General features: G+C 33.6%; 1 protein-coding gene across 1 annotated transcript in view; it reads left to right on the top strand.

Moving 5' to 3' along the window:
- Positions 1 to 18726, top strand: part of LOC140438225 (retinol-binding protein pinta-like) — a 53409-nt gene extending 34683 nt beyond the window's left edge. The window contains exons 4-6 of the mRNA XM_072527927.1: positions 11161 to 11271; positions 12423 to 12525; positions 18482 to 18726. Of these exons, the coding sequence (XP_072384028.1) occupies positions 11161 to 11271; positions 12423 to 12525; positions 18482 to 18636 (369 nt within the window). The 3' untranslated portion in view covers positions 18637 to 18726. The remainder of the gene's footprint in view (positions 1 to 11160; positions 11272 to 12422; positions 12526 to 18481) is intronic.
- Positions 18727 to 25745: the final 7019 nt, after the last annotated feature.

Below are 25745 nucleotides of genomic sequence, written 5' to 3'. Positions count from 1 at the left end.
TGGCACGAACGCTTCTGACAGTAGGCTTTTGCTTGTCGGGTGGAGTGGACGATATTTTCTTTATGAGAGGTCTCCATGTCGAAGGTAACCGTATGCTGCCATCTCTTTTATTGAGACAATTTAGCCTTTTTTTAATTTCTATAATAGAAATAAACGTTTATGTCTGTTTGATAACATAACGTGCAGAATTGTAAGTTTTGTACTAATAGCGATAAAAAGTAAACTCATATATGAAGTGTAATAAAAATTGCATAAATATCTAATTTAACTTCTGTGAAATTAAAGTGTCATTTAACAGTATATTTAAGAACTGTAGTGGCAACTATGGCTGGACTTAAAGAACCAACCATTTATAGAATTTTGAAACGACGAAGGAAAGGTATGCCACATTACAGAAGCACCGAAAATATCAACAGAAAGAAAACCTTCTTAAGAATTTGTCTTCAGTCATCCCTATACATCGCCTTTCTCCGCGAAGCACGTATTTCCATATTTCTCATGTCTTCATCGATGTTATCAAAGAAACTTGTTCTGAGTCTTCCTGTTCTTCTATGACCAATGGGTCTATCAAGGAGCGTTTTTCTAGTTGAGGCATTTTGTTCCACCCGCTTTCCATCCCTATCCATCTCAGACCTCCTGTCTTAATATGTTTTACGATATCTGGTTCCTGGAATGGCCTATAAAGTTCGAAGTTACATCGACTTCTCCACACTCCATTGTCATTCACTGCTCCATAGATTTGCCTTAGTACTTTTCTTTTAAAACATACTAACATATTTTCATTAATTTTTGTTAGAGTCCAGGTCTCTGAACCATATGTTAGTACTGGGCGTATTATTATTCTGTAGAGTTTTATTTTTATATTTTGATAAAAATAAACGATATATTAAAACAAGTTATTACAAAAAAACTGTATTCATTTTCTTTTCAAACTAAGATACGTACTTTAGACAACCGTTTCTTTTTCCTTATCATGGCTATTTTTACTTTATTGACTACTGCACCACAAAGTCCGTTTAAGGTTAAGTTCAACCATTTTCGTAGGTTACGCATCCAGGATAATCTTCTTCCTGGACCTATTTTTCCATACACCTTACTTTGAAGTATGGTCCGAGCTAGATCTTACCGTCGTTCATTACGCATTGTATGACCCAGGTATTCCAGTCGATAATTTATGATTAGGACTAGTGCGCTCTTTTCAGCCATTTAATGCAGAATTTCTTCGTTGGTAACTTTGTTTATTCAGAAAATCCGCAACATGCATCTAAATGCTGCGAGTCTCTTTAGGGACGCGTCAGGTAAAATCCATAAACCACTTTATATGGAAGAACCGAGAATAGGTAGCACTTTAGTAAACGAACTTTTATTTCCGATGTTATATCGTCACTTTTTACAAAATCTGATCTTGCCTTTTTGATACTTATATTAATTTTCATCAAGTATTCTCATTTGTTTGTTTAAATTCCTAAACCTAGTGATAGTAAAAGTTGGTGATTTGCGATTATTTGTTGGTTTACTAATAATTATCTCAGTGTCATTCTATATCGTTCAATCATTCTCCATTTATAAGTATTGCCTCGTCTATATCAATAAGAGCTAGGTTCATATTATGCTATAAATAAATATTAAATAATAATGGCGACAGTATACATTCCTGTCACACACCTTTCTTTATCTTTGTATCATCTTTTAAATGATCCCCAATCCTAACAGCTGCAATTTATTTGTAATAGATATTGTAAAGCTCTATATAAATTTATATAAATAAAAATATATATTTATTAAGGGCCATTCAATAGGAACCGGATAAATATGATATAGCGATTATTAGAAACGTATCTTGTAACTGCACATGGTGTGTAAGAACAAAGTAGCACTAAATATATAGATCTGCCAATAGGGATGTCCAAATTTTGAAAGTTGATAGCTGCCATAATGTTAAAGCATTGACATAAACTTATTATCTATTCAGTCTGTTTTCGTCATCATAATCGTCTATCGAGAAGAATATTCGCAATATGGTGGATAAATTTAAATCCATTTGAATTTAAATTTATCAGACAATGCACGTGGGCCACCGAAACACAAGAAGTGCCAACAACATCGCCTCTATCCGTGAGAGTGTGCAGGAGAATACGAGCAGTCAATTTCACGTCTCTCACAAGAATTCGGCGTTTCACAGACAACAACTGGTGGAATTTTGCATCGTGATTAAGACCTGCATCCGTAAAAGTAAACGACCATCATAAACAAAGAAGTATGGTCGCTTAACAGGCTTTCAAGCAGTTGGCAACTGACCCTAATTTTCATTGAAAAATCATCTTTAGCGATAAAACTCATTTTTGAATGAATGGGTATTTCAACAAACACAGTTGTTAAATTTTAGACGAGACCAGTACATATGTAACCAAAGAGCGTCCTCTGCATCACGAGTCAAAAGTCAATGGTTAATGTGAATTTTAGGCTAGTGGTATATATATATATATATATATATATATATATATATATATATATATATATATATATATATATATATATATATATATATATATATTTCTTTGTAGTACCAATTGACTTCTGGACGAAAAGTATTCCCATTTGGCATCCGTGAATATTCATGGGCCACAATATACAGCGAATTCTGTTGCGGTACCAATTGGCATCAATCACTGTTGCGGTTTCTTTGGCATCGATTGGCTTTGGACCTTTAGCATCCATTGGTTTATGACTCAAGTCGACAATAATACCTAAAGGTTTTGGTGGAATTCTACCTGAGTCAATTCATCTGTTCAGTCATTGTAATATTTTGTTGTCGAAACGGATGTTTAAAAATTTAACTTGTTAGAGTATATTTACTCTTTATCTATAAATTGTAGGCAGGTAGTTATTGCTTTTTTCGAGATTGAATATTTTTCTTTTAAAATTATGACAGCTTCAAATTTGATTTAATTTGCTAAATACTTTTATTTTACATTTTTTAAGCTCAGTAATTTAAAAATGTTTTATCGTCTTTTAACAACTTCTAGTCTGATTATTCCCTGAGTAAAAGAGCTCTGTTGTAATGAATTATTTGGTATTACTAAAGAAATTCTGGTATAGTAGGATTAAATGTTAAAATTAAATGTTACAATGATTGTAACTTCATGTCTTGGGCTGTTACGTCGCATTATGGGCTATATGGGCTGTATTTTCTCGTTCTTGTTCGTATTTCTCTTCGATTTGCATTTTCGATGACACTTTCCAATATTTTAACAAATTCAAAGTCCATGAAAAATACTTAGAAAGCAAACAAAAGTACTTATAAGAGTATACGACCATTTGATAACACTCACTGTGAAAATTTTTGCAAGTGAAGATGTTTAAGACAACAGGCACATTATTGCCGAACGCAAAGTGCACATAACTTTCTCCTTTATTTTTTGGTATCTGACTTCTTACAACTGTGTGTATTTTTCTTTCCTCTGCCCATACTTCTCGTACGTCACTGAATCTGGTTTGATGTGGTATTATATAATAATAGATGCACAATCAAAACGAACCAGATTCTTTTACATTAAAAAGAGATAAAATATTATGTCCATATACTATGAAAAGCAATAATTAAAAAAGAGTCGTATTTTAACACATATTTGTTTTTCTTTAACCGTTTGTTAATAAATAATATATCAAAATTTATTCGACATAATGTATGTTTTATTTTAAGGCTGTAACATAAAAATAAGAATTACCTGTTATGAAGGCACTACATAGGTAATTATTATCTGTACCTAACAAAAACCAATTTTATCAAAATCAACCTAGTTTGAAATATATGGAGTCTCGATTATATCTCATGGTTGTGTTTGCCCTACGTAGAAAAAAATAAAATAAAATTACTGAAATCTCTTGGGAATTGAAGTACTCAAGAATTGAAAAGATGTTGAAATTACTGTAACTTTGAAGAAGTTGAAAATCAAATGTTTAAAGGTACACTTCTTTTAAACAAAATTCAGAATCAGTATTTTATCTCTTAACTTCATTAGAAGTGAATAATAAAGAAGTTATATACATACAAAAGGTTTTTGTAAGAAACACAGTTGCAAACATATAATTTACAAAATTTCTTGGTCTCTCTTTTTAAAATGGCGATACATAGCTTTCAACGTAAACAAAGTTTTAGGAGTAGTGTCCACTTAATAGCTTCTAATGGTAATAGTGGGTTAGGGACAATTAAAACCTAGTTAATGTTTAAAATTTGCCAATGTTTTTACTTTATTTTAAGTCTTTATCAAGGCTATACATGGCACATACCTATAATGGTACATAAAATGATCCATTGTGACGTTTGGGTTCACCATTGGAAAGTTGTCCGTTCTGCTTTGGGGACTGTGTCCTCTGACTATAAAATATAAGCGAAAAATTGCAATACACTCTTAACTGCTCAACATATCAAGGTGTTATAGCAGGTGTTCCGCGTGCAATGCTGCCATGTTCACATGTACAGCGTGGAAAACAAGAGTCATTTGCTGTCGGTTAAGGTTACCGAAAACCCAAGCAAAGCTTAACTTTTTGGATCAATAGCAACAACTACTCCAGTGACTCCAATAGTGAACATGGCAGCATTGCACGCGGAACACCTGCTATAACACCTTGATGTGTTGAGCAGTTAAGAGTGTATTGCATTTATTCGCTTATACTAATTGAACATCTTTGGGATATGTTAGATAGATGTGTCCCGAGGCGCCCACATCCACCTCAAATCCTTCAACAACTAAAAGAAACTCTAATCGAAGAATGGGAAAATATAGGTACCTCAACAAGATATCGACAGGCTTATACGCAGCATGCCACGTAGATTTCAAGCACTAATTCGCGCTGGTGAAAAATACACACGATATTAAGAATCAATTTTTCTTCATATCCTTACGTTAGAGATGTGGAACAACTGCTTATTCCATTTCATTTGTTGTAGTGTTTTCAAGTTGTTATGATTATCTTCAAAATGGTATGTAGAAATGGTTTTAATTTATTAAATTTATTTGAACAAAACATGATTCCTTTATTCAGGTAATAAGATTTCTATATTATTACAATTATTAAGACGCAAATATGTGTAAGGCAAAATTAATAACAAACTATGAACGAATAAATAAACGAAACACAAATATAGAGATATCAGCAGGAGTGGTGAGAAAAGCAAAGAATAGTAGAAGGCAGGAGAGTAATAATATCCCAGTTAAAGACAAAAAATGATCCAGAAATTGAAATTTCATAAGACACTATAATAAAATATAGGTAGAAGAGCGAGCACTAAATCCTACATATCTGATCTACCCGAAAATGTATTACTTTGCTATACTATAAAATACTAGTTATGTTTGGATCAACAGAAACAACTACTCCGAGGGCTAATACCCCTACCGGCATTGAATTATACTATTGATCCTATAGTCGCAGAACAACACAACCCATCAAGTGTGAAACGCCAAACAGCTGTTTCGGTCCGCCAGACCTCATCAGTGACGCTTGGCTTCTCCATTGGAAAGTTGTTCGTTCTGCTTAAGGGTACAAGGTCCTCTGAATCTCAAATGTAGATGAGAATGCAATCCACTCTTAACTGATTAACATTTAATATGTCATCACAGGTGTTCCGTGTGCAATGCTGCCAGATCACCCATGTACAGCTTGGAACAACAAGAGCCATTTGCTGATCGGTTTAGGTCACTGAAACCCAACCAATTATGTTTGGATCAACAGAAACAACTACTCCGAGGGCTAATACCCCTACCGGCATTGAATTATACTATTGATCCAATGGTCGCAGAACAACACAACCCATCAAGTGTGAAACGCCAAACAGCTGTTTCGGTCCGCCAGACCTTATCTGTGACGCTTGGCTTCTCCATTGGAAAGTTGTCCGTTCTGCTTAAGGGGACAAGGTCCTCTGAATCTCAAATGTAAATGAGAATGCAATCCACTCTTAACTGATCAACATTTAATATGTCATCACAGGTGTTCCGTGTGCAATGCCGCCAGGTCACCCATGTACAGCTTGGAACAACAAGAGCCATTTGCTGATCGGTTTAGGTCACCGAAACCCAATTAATTATATTTAGATCAACAGAAACAACTACTCAGAGGGCTAATACCCCTACCGGCATTGAATTATACTATTGATCCTATAGTCGCAGAACAACACAACCCATCAAGTGTGAAACGCCAAACAGCTGTTTCGGTCCGCCAGACCTGATCAGTGACGCTTGGCTTCTCCATTGAAAAGTGTTCGTTCTGCTTAAGGGGACAAGGTCCTCTGAATCTCAAATGTAAATGAGAATGCAATCCACTCTTAACTGATCAACATTTAATATGTCATCACAGGTGTTCCGTGTGCAATGCTGCCAGGTCACCCATGTACAGCTTGGAACAACAAGAGCCATTTGCTGATCGGTTTAGGTCACCGAAACCCAACCAATTATGATTGGATCAACAGAAACAACTACTCCGTGGGCTAATACCCCTACCGGCATTGAATTATACTATTGATCCAATGGTCGCAGAAAAACACAACCCATCAAGTGTGAAACGCCAAACAGCTGTTTCGGTCCGCCAGACCTTATCTGTGACGCTTGGCTTCTCCATTGGAAAGTTGTCCGTTCTGCTTAAGGGGACAAGGTCCTCTGAATCTCAAATGTAAATGAGAATGCAATCCACTCTTAACTGATCAACATTTAATATGTCATCACAGGTGTTCCGTGTGCAATGCTGCTAGGTCACCTATGTGATCAGTTAAGAGTGGATTGCATTCTCATTTACATTTGAGATTCAGAGGACCTTGTCCCCTTAAGCAGAACGGACAACTTTCCAATGGAGAAGCCAAGCGTCACTGATGAGGTCTGGCGGACCGCAACAACTGTTTGGCGTTTCACACTTGATGGGTTGTGTTGTGCTGCGACCATTGGATCAATAGTATAATTCAATGCCAGTAGGTGTATTACCCCTCGGAGTAGTGGTTATTGTTGATCCAAACATAATTGGTTGGGTTTCGGTGACCTAAACCGATCAGCAAAGGGCTCTTGTTGTTCCAAGTTGTACATGGTTGACCTGGCAGCATTGCACACGGAACACCGGTGATGACATATTAAATGTTTATCAGTTAAGAATGGATTGCATTCTCATTTACATTTGAGATGCAGAGGACCTTGTCCCCTTAAGCAGAACGGACAACTTTCCAATGGAGAAGCCAAGCGTCACTGATGAGGTCTGGCGGACCGCAACAACTGTTTGGCGTTTCACACTTGATGGGTTGTGTTGTGCTGCGACCATTGGATCAATAGTATAATTCAATGCCGGTAGGGGTATTAGCCCTCGGAGTAGTTGTTTCTGTTGATCTAAACATAATTAATTGGGTTTCGGCGGCCTAAACCGATCAGCAAATGGCTCTTGTTGTTCCAAGCTGTACATGGGTGACCTGGCAGCATTGCACACGGAACACCTGTGATGACATATTAAATGTTGATCAGTTAAGAGTGGATTGCATTCTCATTTACATTTGAGATTCAGAGGACCTTGTCCCCTTAAGCAGAACGGACAACTTTCCAATGGAGAAGCCAAGCGTCACTGATAAGGTCTGGCGGACCGAAACAGCTGTTTGGCGTTTCACACTTGATGGGTTGTGTTGTTCTGCGACCATTGGATCAATAGTATAATTCAATGCCGGTAGGGGTATTAGCCCACGGAGTAGTTGTTTCTGTTGATCCAATCATAATTGGTTGGGTTTCGGTGACCTAAACCGATCAGCAAATGGCTCTTGTTGTTCCAAGCTGTACATGGGTGACCTGGCAGCATTGCACACGGAACACCTGTGATGACATATTAAATGTTGATCAGTTAAGAGTGGATTGCATTCTCATTTACATATAAAATACTAGCTTTTATCCTCGATTCGATTGTGATGGCGTCTTCTGCCGAGAAGTATCCCTTGAAAATACAACTTTTTTTAATAAAATGTATCATCTGTGCTTATTTGTGTCCCTGTCAAAATTGATCGGTTAAAAAGTTAAACAGGGAATGCGAAAAAAAAAACAAGCCGACAAACACCTTACACTCACATTTATAATATTAGTTAATATTTTCACAGAAAAAAAGACAAAGCATAACCAGAGATAGATAAAAACTAAGCATCTTAACGAAAGAATCTTATTAACACAGCGCCAAACCACATTTTCAAAATTCACAACATTTTTAATGCATTTACAACCCCTAACATTAAATGCTTTTTAATACACAACGTTTTAGCAATGTGCTTCAAAAAATTATACACATGGCGCTGAGAAATAAGGTTATAAAACCTTTCAAAAAGAATAAAAGACTGCAGATAACAAGAAAGTAAGATAATACCAATAATATATTGTAAATCCAAAAACTAAACAAAAAATATCCATTCTAAGAATTAAACTCAAACGCGAATCGACCAGATGTTACTCGAACCTTTATAAACCTGGAATCTAAGACAATCTAAGTGACTAACTGGCTTCCAAAATCGTATCACATCCTGTAGATGCCAATTGAACCGCTAAGCTGCAACGACATGAATATCGCTTCAACTCAATATACACAAATCGATGGTGGCGCTGCTTATTTTTTGCCTCGAACTACGATTTATTTACGAATCAAAAAACGGTCCAATTGGATTCCGGGTTCATATCGCGTAAAGAGCCTTATAATATCATCCACTATGCGTTTCTGATATTATTTTGAAGAGGTCAATTGGCATCCGAATACCGGATGCCAATTGACCAGCGGAAGCCAATTGAACCTACAACTTTACATGTGGGAAGTCAATTGTTACCGTAAATAAATATATATATATATATATATATATATATATATATATATATATAAAATATATTGAAAGAGCTAACTGGCAAAAGCTTATATATATATAAGCGGGGATCCTACAGCTTCTGCCGCTTCCCGCATTTCGATCGCCATCTTTTTCTATCTCTCCAGGTGTCTTCATCAATTGCTCTATCTTTCATGGTTTCCATAACACCTTGTATCCAAGACTTGGCTGGTCTTCCTCGTTTCCTTCTATTACTTGGATTGTATTCCATAGCTCTTTTTGGCCATCTGTTGTCGTCCATCCTCTGTACGTGTCCATACCATATTAACTGTCTAGTTTCTATTCTTTCAGAAGTTGTATGTACTCTATCTGTTTTTCTTCTAATTTCAGAATTAGGTATACGTTCTACTTTTGATATACGGCAAGCTCTTCTTAGGTAGTCCATTTCAACCGTGTCAACTTTTTTCTTTCCTTTTACTGTCATTTGCCAACATTCTGCTCCATATGTAAGAATGGGCAAAAGCTTACTCAATTATTTATACAACCAAAAACCTATTCAGATATGTGCTCTAAACTTATAACGGGTGTTTTTTTTTTAGAGGTATAGAAATAGAAGTTGGCAACACGTTTTTAAGAGGCGGCCATTTTGACAGCTGTCAGGTGATTATTATTTACTTTAGTTTACCATTTCAATATGAATAGACTGACGCCTGAACAACGCTTTCAAATTGTGCAAATTTATTTTGAAAATCATAGTTCTGTTCGGAATACGTATCGCGCACTACGTCCATTTTATGGTATACATAATCGCCCATCAGAGCAATTAATTCGATCAACTGTGGAACGTTTTCGCACCACGTTCACTCTTAATGATAATACGCATCCACAGAGACGTCGTACAGTGCGTACAGAAGATGTTGCTGCTGTTAAGCGTAGTATAGAGGAAGACCCGAATCAGTCTATACGCCATCGTGCACAGCAGTTGGATATGTGTCCATCCACTTTATGAAAGATTTTGCGAGAAGATCTTGGTTTGCGTACTTACAAAATTCTACTCGTGTAGGAATTGAAGCCACACGATCACCTAGCAAGGCGTAGATTCGGTGAATGGGCCCAAAACGAAATTGTCGTTGATCCCGACTTTCATAAGCGAATTTTGTTTAGCGACGAAGCTCACTTTTGGTTAAATGACTACGTCAACAAACAAAACTGCCGTATTTGGAGTGAAGATAATCCTCAAGTGTATGTTGAGAAACCACTATATCCAGAAAAATTGACTGTTTGGTGTGCTTTGTGGGCTGGTGGAATCATTGGTCCGTACTTCTTCAAAAACAATGCTGACCAGAACGTACAGTCAATGGTGACCGCTATAGAGCTATGATTACTGACTTTTTTATTCCTGAATTGAACAACCATAATGTGCAGGAGCTGTGGTTTCAGCAAGACGGCGCAACATGTCACATAGCTCGTGCCACAATGGATTTATTGAGGGAAACGTTTGGTAACCGCATAATCTCGCGTTTAGGACCCGTGAATTGGCCTCCAAGGTCGTGCGATTTAACACCGTTAGACTATTTTCTGTGGGGTTATGTGAAGTCGCTAGTCTATGCCAATAAGCCTGAAACGATTGACGAACTGGAGGACAACACTCGCCGCGTTATTGCCGATATACGGCCACAAATAGTGGAAAAAGTCGTCGAAAATTGGATCTCCACATTAGACTGCGTCAGAGCCAGCATTGGTGATCATATGCCAGAAATCATATTTAAAATATAATGTCAAAAAATTATCTTTTAAATAAAGTTAATTTCCTGTTTATATAAAAAATAATCTTTGTTTTATTTCACTTTAAAGTTCTATATCTCTAAAAAACACGCTTTACATACCTATGTTGTTCATTATTTACAAAATCTTTATTGAATGTCTATTCTCGGTTCTTCCATATAAAGTGGTTCATGGATTTTACCTGACGCGCCCCTAAAGAGACTCGCAGCATTTAGATGCATGTTGCGGATTTTCTGAATAAACAAAGTTACCAACGAAGAAATTCTATAATTATATAGCCAATTAAGGGCGTTTATTTATATATTTATACTTTAAAGACTTGTATAGACGCCTTCGTAAACAAGTCTCTTCGTTACTTAACAAAAAACTCTAAAAGTAAAGTTGCTTGTTACAATACATAAACTTTACTTATAATAAAAACGTTTTTGGAGCTCAACAAACTAAAACAAAAATTACAAACTTATAAGGGCCGTAATCATTTCGCTTAAAGTAACACATTTATATTACATATATTTAATAATAAGCTAATGGCAGCATACCATATTTTGTTTCAGAATCTTTACAGCACTAGAATAAAAGAAGTTCATATTTTAAACTATCCTTCAGTTTTTGACAAACTATTGGCGATAGCTAAGTTGTTTATTAAACCAAAACTTTACGACAGGGTAAGCAAAACATTCTTTAAAGTTTATGTTTGTATTATCTATTTATTATATTCAAAAACATTTTTTAAAGAAAATTTTTGCTCGTTAATTGCAAATTCTCCTAGTCCACACCTGCAAGGTATTTTTAGGAGTCAACTGCAAGTAAGTTAAAGTAGCCTACGCTTACTTTATTAAAAATATAATAAGAATGTTAAGGAGCCCATACACAATTGTAGGAAATACGTCTTACGGGGGCGTAATGATGGTTTCTACTAAATGGACAAAGCAAAAAATTGGTACAATGACTTCAGTCATGATCGGCGGTTTCTGCAGGACGAATTCATCGGCTGTTATATCAGAAACCATCGATGCTGTGCCTGAACTGTTAGAGCAAGAACATCATATGACTTACCGTGAGATTGAAGCATCGTTGGGAATTAATATGACAAGCATTAATAAGTCTTGCATGATTATTTGGCTGTGATAAATATTTGTTCACATAATCTGACCAAAGGTCAAAAAAGGCTCGTGTCAGTGCCGTTACAAGAACGTAAGATGGTCAATTCTGAATAGTATAAAACCGTTTGTTTGCCAGAAGTTTTCAGTAAAATTAAAAAAAGACAGACGAATCATTTTTTTATCACGAAAATGCAAGCTCACATATCAGCACACGCATCGGAGCTTTTGACCGACCAAAACATTAAATTAAAGGGTTATTCGCCGTACAGTCCTGATTTGGCACCCAACAACTTCTTTTTATTCCCTTACATCAACAATAAATTGCGTGGTCAACGCTTTTCGACACCGGCAGAAGCGGTTGACTCGATCAAAACACATGTTTTGGAGTTACATACTTCAATCTGAGTGGAAAAAGTGCTTCGAAAATTGGTTCACACGCATGCAAAAGTGTATTGATTTTCATGGAGAATATTTTGAAAAGCAATAAAGCCATTTTCGATTGTAAAAACTTGGTTTTTCATTGGTAGGCAGAAATATAAATAGCAACCTTTCATAATAAATAAATAATAAATAATTAACGTATCATTATAAATTCTTCCTTCTCCGTTTTGTACTTTTTTTGAATTAACCTTAACTCCTCAAAATAAGTTTTTATCACCTACAGTTTTAAAAACTGTATTTTTCAAATTGAATTTTCGTATTTTATTTTTTAGCTTAAACTCCATTCCTCTTTTGAAAGTTTCTTAAACTACGTTCCTTTAGAAGTTTTGCCTAAGGATTATGGAGGTGAAGAGAAATCGTTGGATGAACTGGAAAGTATGTATGCTCTATATGTATACCTGTATGATTTTATGTGTTTCCTTTATATTCTATTTAGCTATTTTAGCTAATAGTCTACAAAGTTACTAACAGAAAATACAAATTCGAAATGTAAAAGGCGAACTTCAGATGATTCAGACTAACTGCGATTAATTTTACAAAGGCAGAATTAAGCAACCATAATGGAGAATAAAAACAAATGAATCACCTGCCTCTAGACGTATACCTGTGAAATGTGGAACCCTTTAAATTTTATTCAGATGTAGAACTATAAAGCTAAATAAATATTTAAATAATTAAACAAAAAAGACAACTGATCCTCTTGCTCCTGCTCCTCCACATGCAAGAAATGAAATAAAGACGTCTGTGACAAACTACAAAGGACTCAGTTTTTAGTAGCTTAACGAAACGACGATAAAGATATACTAAAAAAATAGATAAAGAAACAGCCACTATAATATAAACAAATAAGTAAAGTAAACTTATTATTATGAAAAAATATACGAGACAAACTATAATTTAAAAACTTATGGAAAGTGACTGGAAGTCGACAACAGAATGCATTACAAATAAAAAAATGAAAACCGGATTAAGGCAATAGAAAGCATTATATTATGTGGCAAACATTTGCACACTCATAATACATGGTTGCGTAAGAACAGATAAAATTTATAAAATATTTTATTTTGCAAGCACATTAACAGATAGCACAGAGAAAATACTATCTGAAGTAGAACGAATATTTGAGGTGTTTCAAAAAAAAGGTAACCCCGTCTCTAGGGTAGGTAAAAAACTGAAAAATAATTGGGGTTTGCTTAGTAAAAAATTTTTGTGCCTTTTTTACGATTTTGCCGAAACTACTGGCAACATTGTAATGAAATTTTATACAAATATGTTTTGGAAGCTGATACATCCCATGAATTTGTTTTTATATCTGATTCTCATAGAAAACGCTAGTTACACGGATCGAACTAAGTATTAGTCAATATAACTTTTTTAAGAGTATAATTATTAATCAAAATTTCAAGTAAACTTAAACATCATTCAATTTTACACGAAAAAGGTACTCTTGGTAAAACTCGATACTGTGTACCGTTTTTGGAATATTTGGTTTAAAAATTATAAAGTAATAATTGATGCTGGTAGTAATTATAAAGTTCTAATAGGTATACCTCTATTTTCTCCAAGTGTGCCATGGAAATCTGATATTTATTGATTGTTATGACGATAAATCAACAATAATAAGAGTTTTGAAACATTGTTATTTGTAAAATCAAATCAAAATGTACTCAAATGTTGAATACACTGACATGTTATTAACCTTAGGCGAATGTTTAGGATGTTCTAGTGCAGCTGTGACACGTTATGCAGAAAAGTTTCCTAGAAGAAACTTACCAAGTAAAAAAACATTTAAAGCCTTTGAACGACGTTGTCAAGAATCTCGGAATGTGAGACCAAATAAAATAAATTCTGGTAGACCAAGAACAACAAGAACAATTAATAAAGAAAATAATATTTTAAATTTACTTGATCAAGATCCAACAGTTAGCGTAAGGAATATAGCAAGACAAACAAATACTTCTTCTTTAAGTACTTGGCGGATACTGAAAGAACAGCAATTACATCCTTATCATTACAGACAAGTCCAAGAGCTCTTGCCAGATGATCTACCGGTTAGAGTGGATTTTTGTGAAACATTGCAACAAAGGACAGCCCACAATCCAAATTTTTTAAAATGCATTCTTTTTACGGACGAGTCCATCTTTACGCGACAAGGTATATTTAACTCCCATAATGCACACTACTGGTGTGATGATAATCCACGAGTCAAAAGGGTATCACATTACCAACACTCATTTAAAGTTAATGTTTGGGCAGCAACTTTAGGTAACAAATTAATAGGTTATCATATTCTACCTGGAAATTTAAATAGTGATATGTATCTTGATTTTTTAAACAATTCCGTATTCGAGATATTAGAAGATTTAACGGTAAACGAGCGAAGATCTTTATTTTTTATGCACGATGGAGCTCCACCACACTTTGATAGAAGGTGTCGTAATTGGTTAAGTAATCATTTTCCGAATCGATGGATTGGTAGAGGTGCAGAAGCTCGATTCATAGGCCTCCTCGGTCATGCGATTTTAACCCTTTGGACTACGCAGTTTGGTCGTATATTAAGGAAAAAGTCTATGCTACAGAATTAAATTCACGCCAAGAATTGAAAGAAAGAATTCAACGTCAATTTAATGACATCATAGCTGATCCCCTACCGTTTAAAAGGTTAATGGGATCTTCAGAAAAAAGAATAGACTTGTGTATTCGCGAAAACGGAGGGCATTTTAAACACTTACTTTACTGTAATTGAATTTTATTTTATGTTCTTAGTCATTAATTTAATTTTCTTCTTCTGAGTTTTGTTTAATTACTAACTATTTTATACCAGCATCAATTATTACTTCATAATTTTCAAATCAAAATATTCCGAAAACGGTACACAGTATCGAGTTTTACCAGAAGTACCTTTTTCGTGTAAAATTGAATGATGTTTAAGTTTCCTTGAAATTTTGATTAATAATTATACTCTTAAAAAAGTTATATTGACTAATACTTAGTTCGATCCGTGTAACTAGGGTTTTCTATGAGAATCAGATATAAAAACAAATTCATGGGATGTATCAGCTTCCAAAACATATTTGTATAAAATTTCATTACAATGTTGCCAGAAGTTTCGGCAAAATCGTAAAAAATGCGTAAATTCTTTTTTCTTCAACGCCCTGTGTCTTGAAAACGGATAGCGTTATTTTTAAGTTTTTACCTACCCTAGAGAAGGGGTTACCTTTTTTTGAAACACCCTGTATAAGAAACCAATGATGCATTCTTATAGCAAATTGTTATCGAGCGCTATTTTTTTAAGGTACGAAACAAGAAAAGGCTTGTTATATTTGTGAAGAAACCAAAGAAAGAGGAGGAATCAAAATATAGATCTATACTTGCTAAACGTGATAGCAAAAGTTAATATGCTTTTTGGAGATAGTGAAAGATCTATCTGAGGCAAAGTATGATGCTGCGAGGTTGATCGATGGTGTAAGAAATGACGACAAGACAAAACAAAAAAAGACACAAAATAAAAAAGTGTGGTAAAAATTGATATAACGTACAAGAAACTATTCTGTTCTGGTGGCACTGGATGCAACTAACGCTTTAGGATAAGCTGCCGGCGGGCCAGAATCGGATACATTTTTCTAGACTAGGCTATCAAAGAGATCACACTTTTAAAACATAACACCAGATATTTCTTATGTGCAATAGTAATAAGCTGCAAAACAGTACGGCCTAAAATAACTAAATTAAGAGGAGAAATGTATGATGCTGCAATGTTTCGTATGCCACCATAATTATTATAGTGGCAATGATGACTTTTAAAGATATTTTTGGGCTACGAAACATAATGCTTTGTGTTTTTGCTATATAAGTGTAGCTCTCTACTTATTGTACAATTCTTCGACGCCGTTTATTAGAGTTTGTGCTCTTTTGAAAGTTCTCTCAGGATAATATCCCCTCGCTGTTGTGAGGAGTGCAGTGTCGCCTGCGTAGAGAAACAACTGTGTTCGTGTGATGTTAAGATTAGAAATGTTGCTGATGTATATTACATATAACAAGCGCGCTAGTACTTAGCCTTGGGAGACTCCAGTTCGTGGAGTGAACGAGGTCGATAATTGATCACTTATTCTAAGTCTTACAGTTCGTTAGATAAGAATGTACAATTTTTATTTATTGTAGTAATTGCCTGATGGTAATTAGCCTTCAAATATGTCCGTCGTACCAGACTTGATTGAAGGCCTTTTGTACATCTAGAAATGTGACAATAGCGATAGAATTATTGTTGATGGCTTGTGTGACTTTTGCTGTTGATGCATTTTGAGTTGGTTTACCAGATTGAAATCCATATTGAAAGTTTGGGATGATATTGTGGGCTTCGAGAAAGTCATTTCGTTCCTTGAGGATAAACTTAGGACTTTCCCTAGCGTATTTATTAGTGAGATAGACTGAAGATTGAACTTGCTTTATATACCAGTTTATCACTAGTCTATCCCCTACACTTCATTTACCTACCACGGTTCCTTCCTAGCTCATATAGTCCAGAGGTTTTCTTTTCGTGGTATTCGTGGTAACTTTTAATAAGTACGGTCCTAGTTCAAGATAGAAATACACTTCACTATGGAATTTGAAGATCTCATACCAGTAATAAAGTCACGAAACGTTAAAGCGTTATGCAGTGTGATAGTTTGTAAAACAGCGAATATCTTTTTTGTCTAATAGTCCAGAACAGCATAGATGGTAGGTTTAATTATAAACCATCTAAAAGTTTACACAAGTTTGTCAACAAAAATAAATCGGTCCTACCTCAGACACTTCAAACACATAGGTAGCAAAAAGAACAAAAGACCTGAAAACATCAATTGTAGAGGTACACCATGGTCTACACGAAGCCTAGTAGCGGAAGACACAGAACCATGAAGAATTATATATCCATCCAATGGCACTACAGCCCAAATCGGGCCTTGGCCTCCTTCAACAGGCTTCTCCAATCATTTCGATTTAACGCTGTTCTTTTCCATGAACGCGTTCCCAGGCAGTTCTTGGCATCCTCATTAACTTCGTCTTCCCATATCTTTTTAGGTCTTCTAACAGGTCTTTTTCACTACATTCTTGCATTTAGTAATTTTCTGGGGATTCTATTCTCATGCATACGGACCACGTGCCCTACCCACCATAATCTCTGCAGTTTAGTGTATTTGTGCTAGAGTTGGTTCACTATATTGCTCGTATATTTCTCTATTATACCTAATTCGCCAGTTGTTGTTTTCACTTATTGGGCCCAGTATCCTACGTAATATTTTTCTTTCAAACAAATCTAATGCAATAGCAGATTTCTGTGTCACCACCCATGTTTCACAACCATAACTTACTATGGGCCTGATTATTGTTTTATAGGGCCCGAGTTTTGTTTTCCGTTGTACGTCTCGCGGTTTGAATATGTGGACCATCGCGAAATAGGCTTTATTTGCCAGCATAAGCCTTCTATTTATTTCCGGTTCTTCTTCATTGCTTGTGACCAGATCCGTTCCTAGGTATGTGAATCTATTCACATGTTCTATATCGTCAATAAAGTGTTGTTGCGCCGGTCTATTCGATCTGGTTTGTATGAGTAGTTTTGTTTTATTTGTATTTATTGCTAGCCCTACTGCTTTTGCACTCTGTTTCAACTCAACGTAGGTTTCTTCCGCTGCATTCACTGTTCTGCTCATTATGTTTATATCATCTGCGTATGCTGCTAATTTGGTAGATTTGTTTGTATGTTATTTTCGCTCACCGTCAACTGTCTAATTACATATTCAAGAACAAGACTAAAGAGCGTTGGGGCCAGTCCGTCGCCTTGTTTCAGTCCTTGCGTTATCGTAAACGCATCAGTGATCTGTCCCTGAATACATACCTGTGCTTCTGTTTCTGTCATTGTTATTTGCACTAGTCGTATTAATTTTGATAGTATGCCAAATTCTTCCAATATATTAGGTAGAATTTTTCTATCTATTGAATCATAGGCTTGTTTAAAATCTACAAAGAGATTGTAAACGTCCATGTCATATTTCCATGCTTTGGCTAGTGTTTGTTTAACTGTAAATAGTTGGTCAATGGTAGATCTATTTTGCCTAAACCCTGCTTAATATTCCTTGAAGAATTATAGTCTGGTAAACAAACAAAAGAATATCTTTGATGAAGTATTTTATAAGTTTTTATAATACAATTTCTCCTTGTACATCAAATTACCTAATTGATTCAATAAATTAGGTAGCATCTTTTTTCATTTTCGATTTCAAATAAAAAATAACATTATATTCTAAAGCTCCCGAATAACCAGTTTTTTTTAAATAAACTTTGTCTGTTTTAGAAATGTTGAAACTGAAATTGACAGAATATGGAGATCGTTTTGATAAATTGGATACTTTAAGAGTTAATGAATCCCTTCGCCCCACTGAACTTGGCATAGAATCTCAAGAAAAGTTTGGAGTTCACGGCACATTTAGACAGTTGAATATCGACTGAGTTATAAATTACAAATGTTCTTGAGTTTACGCAGATAGTTTTATCCGTTTTAAGTAATAAATATAATTTATTAGGTTTTTGATAAACTGCTCCCAAATTTTTTATTTAAATCCCTTTGCTAACTTTTACCTTTTGAGTAGTTTATAATAAGTATAAAATTAACGACAAGGACAAATATTAAGATCAAATATTAAGATACTTCTGTCAAAGAGAGATTTCTATTAACGTATAGTCAAATGCTACGTATGACCTATAATTACGTCTAAACAATAGTCATTGAAATTAAGATCTCAGAATTTTATAGATTCTTTTAAAGTGTGGATGTTATAAAAGCTTATTTAAATCCTATGGACAGAACACGACACCGCATTAATTGACTAAAAATATAAAATGACGTTGGGTCAGCTTTGTTCTATGCATGTGAAACCTGGACAAAAACAATAAAAAATCTTAATAGAATAGAAGCGTTCGAGTTGTGGTGTTGCATGCTCAGATCATTTAGGACAAAATCTGAATCGGAAAACGCTGGATTGGACGAAAACAACTGGCCTTTCTGCGTAACTGCATTAGACAATGGACAGGTAGAACGGTTGAGGAATTGTTTTATCTTGCTGCCAACCGAGAAACATGTCATAAGCTTGTTAATGCGACGATAGTCACCACTTAAAAACAAGCACGGCACACAAAGAAGAAGAAAATGAAATGATCAGAAAACAGTATTGATTTCGAACGTAAGGAAGTATAGAGAAAACCCTATAACCAACAAAAATGGCAGATGAACACGTACAATTTCTAAGCTTAAAACATCAGAAGAAGAAAATAAAAATTATTTAAAAAAAAAATTATTTTCTTGATATTAGTAAAACGTATCAAATGTCAAGTCAATAGGCTCAGTCCGACAAAATTGGGAGGTGAATAACCCTAGTGACTGGTATAAAAAAAATATCCGTAGATTTTGGTACAAGTACAAGTAATTATGAACATCTTGGTTTGGAACATCTGAATTTCAAAAATATTCCAGTATTCAATAGATATTTTTATATCTTCCGTTGGAGTCGCTAACATACTACTTTCACCGGCAAGAAAAACGAAGCACTTGCATTTTTAAAATAAAAACTTAAAATTTTAATTCTCTTTAAAATTTTATTATTATAATAACGTAAACACACACGAAACAAACTATTCTAAGTAATTTCTAATAAAAAATTATTTTTGAACAAAGAACTGTTTCAGTAGACAACAATATAAAAATAAAGAAAAAAAAACGTAATTACTATTTAAATGGGAATAAGCCACAATTAAAGGTTAAAGTAAGTTTATTGTCGTTTCAATTTCCACTTCGGAAATCGTTCTCAAAATACAAACATTAGTAAATTAAACAAATTTTGTTTTTTTGTTACTTGAGGAAAAATTCTTCTAATTTATTTCTATCTGACTCGTTTATATTGACAATTCTGACATACTTTATACATTTTAAATGACGACTTTAAAATGATATTGCCAATATGGCTGAGTTGCGTTTCTGCGACGACTTTTCTTGTAATATAGGTCATTCGATTACATGAAATCATCTTTAACTTGAGAATATTCGTCAGAAAAAAATCATAGCATGTAATTTATTATCAAAGAAGATTAATTACACTTCATTACAGTAAGACGCCCTATTTTTATGGAGTACCAAAAGGTTATAAAACGACTATACCACTTAGTATTTTGTAGTACCTTTTTGTAGTACCATGGATTCTACTTGTAGTGAACTATCAAAATTTGTATTAAATATTATACAACCAATTGCAAATAAAAATGACACATTTATAAAAAATACACAACATTTTTTAAATAAATTATCAAATATTGAATTTAATTCAAACAATATTTTGGTAAGTTTTTACATAAATAGTTTGTTTACGAATGTGCAATTAGATAACACTTTAAATATAGTCAAAACAAAATTAGAGAATGATGATACATTGGCAACTAGAACAAGACTAAAGATATCAGCTATAATGGAGGTATTAACAATATGTACTGATAATACATATTCTCAACTAAATAATGAATTCTATAAACAGAATTTTGGTCTAGAAATCTCCATTATTAGCCGATGTATTTATGGAGGATTTTTTGGAACAAAATTTAAGACGCACAGTATGGTGGAGATATGTAGATGAAGTATTTTCAGTATGGCCTCATGACTCAAAGTTGTTATACACATTCCTGAATAATATATACCATAAAGAAGAGACAATTACATTTACCATGGAAAAGGAATATAATAACACACTACCTTTTCTGGATCTTTTAATCTTTAAGAATGATACTGGATATGAGACTCAGGTGTATAGAAAACCGACACACACCCACAGATATTTAAATTTCAAATAAAATCACAATATTATTATTAAAAAGGGAATCATAAAATTCTTATACGATAGAGCCAAAATTGCTTGTTCTAATGAAAATTTGTTCTTGGAGGAAAAACATTTATTAATACATATCTGTTTTTTAAAAAAATAATTATCCTTTATCGTATATAAATAAGGAATTTTTAACCATCGACCAAATAGAACAGAACAACTTAGAACGAGATCCTACAGCATACACAAGGAATAATACGAGGAAAATAACAATACCATACATAAAAGAATTATCAGAAAAACTTAAAAGGATAGGAAATAAATTCAACATTTCAACAACATTCAAAACAACAAACACATTGAAATCTATTTTGTATAAAATTAAACCTACCATTAAACAAGAAAGGACAAATAATTGTATTTACAAAATGTCTTGTAAATGCGATCAGTTTTAATTAAATTGTTAAATTATTAAACATTAACATTAAATAAATATTAACAATAAATGTTAAAATAAACGAACATCAATTATATATTAAAGATAGAGAGTTTGATATATCTCAAATATGTAAACACGCATGGGATAATGAACATAAGGTTCGATGGAATGATTTAAGTATAGTCCTAAAACAAACGGATGGTAAAAAGAGAAAAATTAAAGAAGCGGCTCTAATTATGCTAAATGAGAGCAATTGTGTCGCAAATTCCTCGCAGAATGTAGTAGGATCTGGTTACCCATATTAAAAAAGGAAGTTATTAAAAGGAAAATACCAGTATTAGTAAGTCAGTTACATATCGAGGATACATCATTTATGTTTTTTAAATAATTGGATAGTTTTGGATAGTAAACTAATGTAAGACGGGATAGTATTATCAGGTTTTTTCCTGGTTTTTCCCTCATGATTTACTATGGAGTCACTAACAGGAGAGTTTTACTGTCATCATGGCATTTGTTTGTCTTTTTAAAGACGAATTACATGCTATGATTTTTTTCTGAGGGATATTCTCAAGTTAAAGTTGATTTCATTAATCGAATGAACTATCTTACAATTAAAGTCGTCCCAGGAGCGCAACTCAACAATATTGGCAATATCATTTTAAAGTCGTCTACTTAAAAATGCATAATGTATGTCTGAATTGTCAATATAAATTAAATTATTAGAAGAATTTTTCACCAAGTAACAATAAAACTTTAACTTTAACTTTTAATTGTGGCTTATTTCCATTTAAAGAATAATTACTTTAAAATGCCACAAGAAAATAGCTTCAGAACAATAATAAAAAACGTAATTAAATGTGGTAACAAAATTAAAACCTAAATCATGTGTCCAGACAAACTGATTTTAATAATGAATGTTTCGATTGTAATATGTTCGATTGGGTTTGCGTTTGGACTCAATGTTGGCCAATTCACTATAGGAATGTTTACTTTTGTTGAAATGAATGTGTGAAAAACTGTTGAGTGGTTCTCGCACTGTGAGGCTTGGCATTATCATGCATCAGAACAAAATCATTGGAGAATTTCACGAATATACTTGACAGCTGTTATGGAGCACCTCGGATCGATTTACAATTCTGTACGTGCCTCTAGAAAAATTGCAGCCCACATCAAAATTGAGCCCCCTTGATAGCCTACCCCATGACTGAATATACATTCTGCAAAACGCTCATGTGGTCTTTGCCACACTCTCTCATCTGAAACTGTAAACCTGAACTCATCGGTAAACAAAACGTGCCTCCAATTATTTACATTAAAATGAGCATGGTTTCTGGCAAAATGAAGACGCGCAACTCGATGGCGCCTGAGTAGTTGTGGCCTGTTGCAGGTTTGCGACTGCTTAAATTTGTTTCTTTCAGATTTCATCTAATTGTTCATTTACTCACGTTGCTATTTCGGACGTACTGAAGTTGATTTCGCATTTTAACAGCCGTGGCACGACTATCTCGTTAGACGTTGTAAGAGGATGAAGCGATCATCACCGACACTTGTTCTTCGTTGGGGACCAGTTCCAGGTCGTGTAGTGTAAGGTCCGTCTGCCACGAAATGTGTAAAAATACGATGCACTATGAAATATTTGATACTTTTGAGCAACATATCGCTCACTTATTCCGTCTTGAAGCAGCCAACGCAACAATAGCAGCCGCTGTTTCGGGATTTACAACATAATTAATAATATTAAATCAACGCAATTCAATTTCAAATTGTGTTTGATACGTAACTCGACTTAACAGTTTACTTATCTCAATAAGAACAACCAATAATGCCACAAATACAATACACAATACTGAGAAGAGTTATAGGAAATACGCTGAGAGATCGAAAGAGAAGTGAAGACATTTGAAGAAAATGTAACGTACAGTATATAAATGACTGGACACAAAATAGAAAAAAATAATGGAATAACCACATAGGCAGAATGTGGGAGACCTGTGTCTTCAAAATAGCAAGAGATAAGTCACCAATCGGCAAAAGAAGTATCGTACAGTCGCGCAAAAGATGGAGTGACAACCTTCCATAGAGGTATAAATCCGTCAATGAACAAGCAGAATTGCTTATAAAGAGGAAGAAGAAGAAAAAGAATAGAAGAATTACAATAGAATACCAACAGCTACCTTTGCACTTTTAAAAGTGATAAGAATAGCGTATTCTTTATTTCTGATTTGTTATGCATTTTTTTTTTCGATAAGCACTTAGTTTTATTAGAAATTACTTACTTAAAACGGTTTGTTTTGTTTGTGTTTACGTTATTATAATAATACAAATTTAAAGAGAATTAAAATTTTAAGTTTTTTTTTTTATTTACAAATTCGCATCAACACGAAGGTTATTAGCGAGAATCAGATTTACAATATTATATATATTATATATTAACAAAATTAATAGCTTTTAAGTAGTTTAACATATTTGTGAATGAACAATTTGCACCAAGTGCTTTCTCTAAGTTTGTTGAGATACCATAATTGATTCTTGCTGTGGAGAAAACTGGACAGTCTACAACAACATGTTTCACCGACCGTTTAACTTTACACTGCTCACCAAACCTTACTTTACTCCCAAAGTCTATGGTGCAGCAGGTTCAAAACTAACGGGAACTTTTAAGTTTTTATAATAGGACTAAATGCTTATCTTCCAAATGAGTCGGACAAATAGGATACATATTTTATATCGATAATAGCAAACTAATATTTTCTGCTGTAGGATAGATAAACATTTAGGTTTATAAAATAATACCAACTCTATCTGAATCAATCTACTTGTAATTGTATTACGGAAATTTATGTGTATCTTTTTTTATTTTTAACTGTCAATAGAAAACAAAAGGTTACAGATTAACATAATTATAATTATAGAAATATTGTCATCTTATCCATTCAAAACAATTTGATATTCTTTTAGTTTACTGATAACAAAAACGCGTAACATAAAGCTGCAATTTATTATTCTATTAATCATAAGTTTTTTACAACTGCAAAAAAGATGTAAATTAATGTATAATAATATTAGTTAACAAAAGAGACCCTGGCAGCTATTGCTGTTTTATTTCGTTTTTTCAAATAAATCTCTTTAATATTTCATAACAGCTTAGCCGAGAAGGAATGTTCCTAAACGTAATTTATCTCTGTAATTTTGCTTGGGAAAATTTTGAACACATTTTTAGTCTATTTTTAATTGATATTCATATTATTTTAGAATCAGAATATTAACAGTGGAAAATCCTATAGGCAAATTTGGACTCTACCGCTATTTTAAAATATTGCAAATGTTTATCCACAGCCAATAATATTTTATCTGCTATGACTAAACGGCGGAATATATGCACTCTGAAAATTATATTCAATTTTTTTGACCAAATATATATATATAAAAACATGCAATTCAATATTATTATATAGTAAAATCGGAAAAAGAATAGAATAAAATAAAAGAAGATACATTGGGTTTTTTAAATGATGTTTTTTTTTATATTTTTTGATAGAAAAATGTAAACAATTTTTTAACCTCAATCCTTTCAGTCACTCTACAAGAAATTATAATACAAATAAAAATCCAGCTTTTTAATATTATTTTTTAAGATTTTGAAAACATATAATATGGCGATAGCCCTTTTAGTTTGTGAACCGCAAACCGCAAGAAAAATGGTAAAAACTGAAATATATTGAATTAGCATAAAAAGAAATACATAATTATATTAATTTTCATGATACATATGAAAGCAGTTGTTTCGCAGAACGTAAGATCTATTTTTGCTAAGCAAAAAATCAAGCTTATCAACTCTCATGTTTTGGTTACAACCTAACAGTTTAAGGTTGGAGTACATTAATTTAATATACTAGATTTTGCCAGTCGGATGCGATGGGGGATACAATCAATTATCATCTACAGTCACTCATTAAATTTTTAAAATAATATACTTTTGCAACTATATATATATATATATATATATATATATATATATATATATATATATATTTATATATATATATTTATATATATATATATATATATATATATATACATAATATATATAATATTAAATATATATACAAAAGGAACATTTTTATTCCCTATAGAGAAAAAGAGAGAAAATATATCTTCTGTCTCTCTCTTACTCATATCTTACATATGTAATGATTTCACCGATTCACTCCCGTGCAAATTTCCAACGTCGACCGCGCGTATAGAAGTATAACTTCAAAAAGATGACGAGGATGAAGAACTTAACACGGATGCGTCGAGTTATCCCAGGACCT

Source organism: Diabrotica undecimpunctata, chromosome 4, assembly GCF_040954645.1.
Source record: "Diabrotica undecimpunctata isolate CICGRU chromosome 4, icDiaUnde3, whole genome shotgun sequence".
Classification (NCBI taxonomy): domain Eukaryota; kingdom Metazoa; phylum Arthropoda; class Insecta; order Coleoptera; family Chrysomelidae; genus Diabrotica; species Diabrotica undecimpunctata.
Note: the sequence above shows the minus strand (reverse complement) of the source record. Positions and strands in the feature narration are given on the sequence as shown.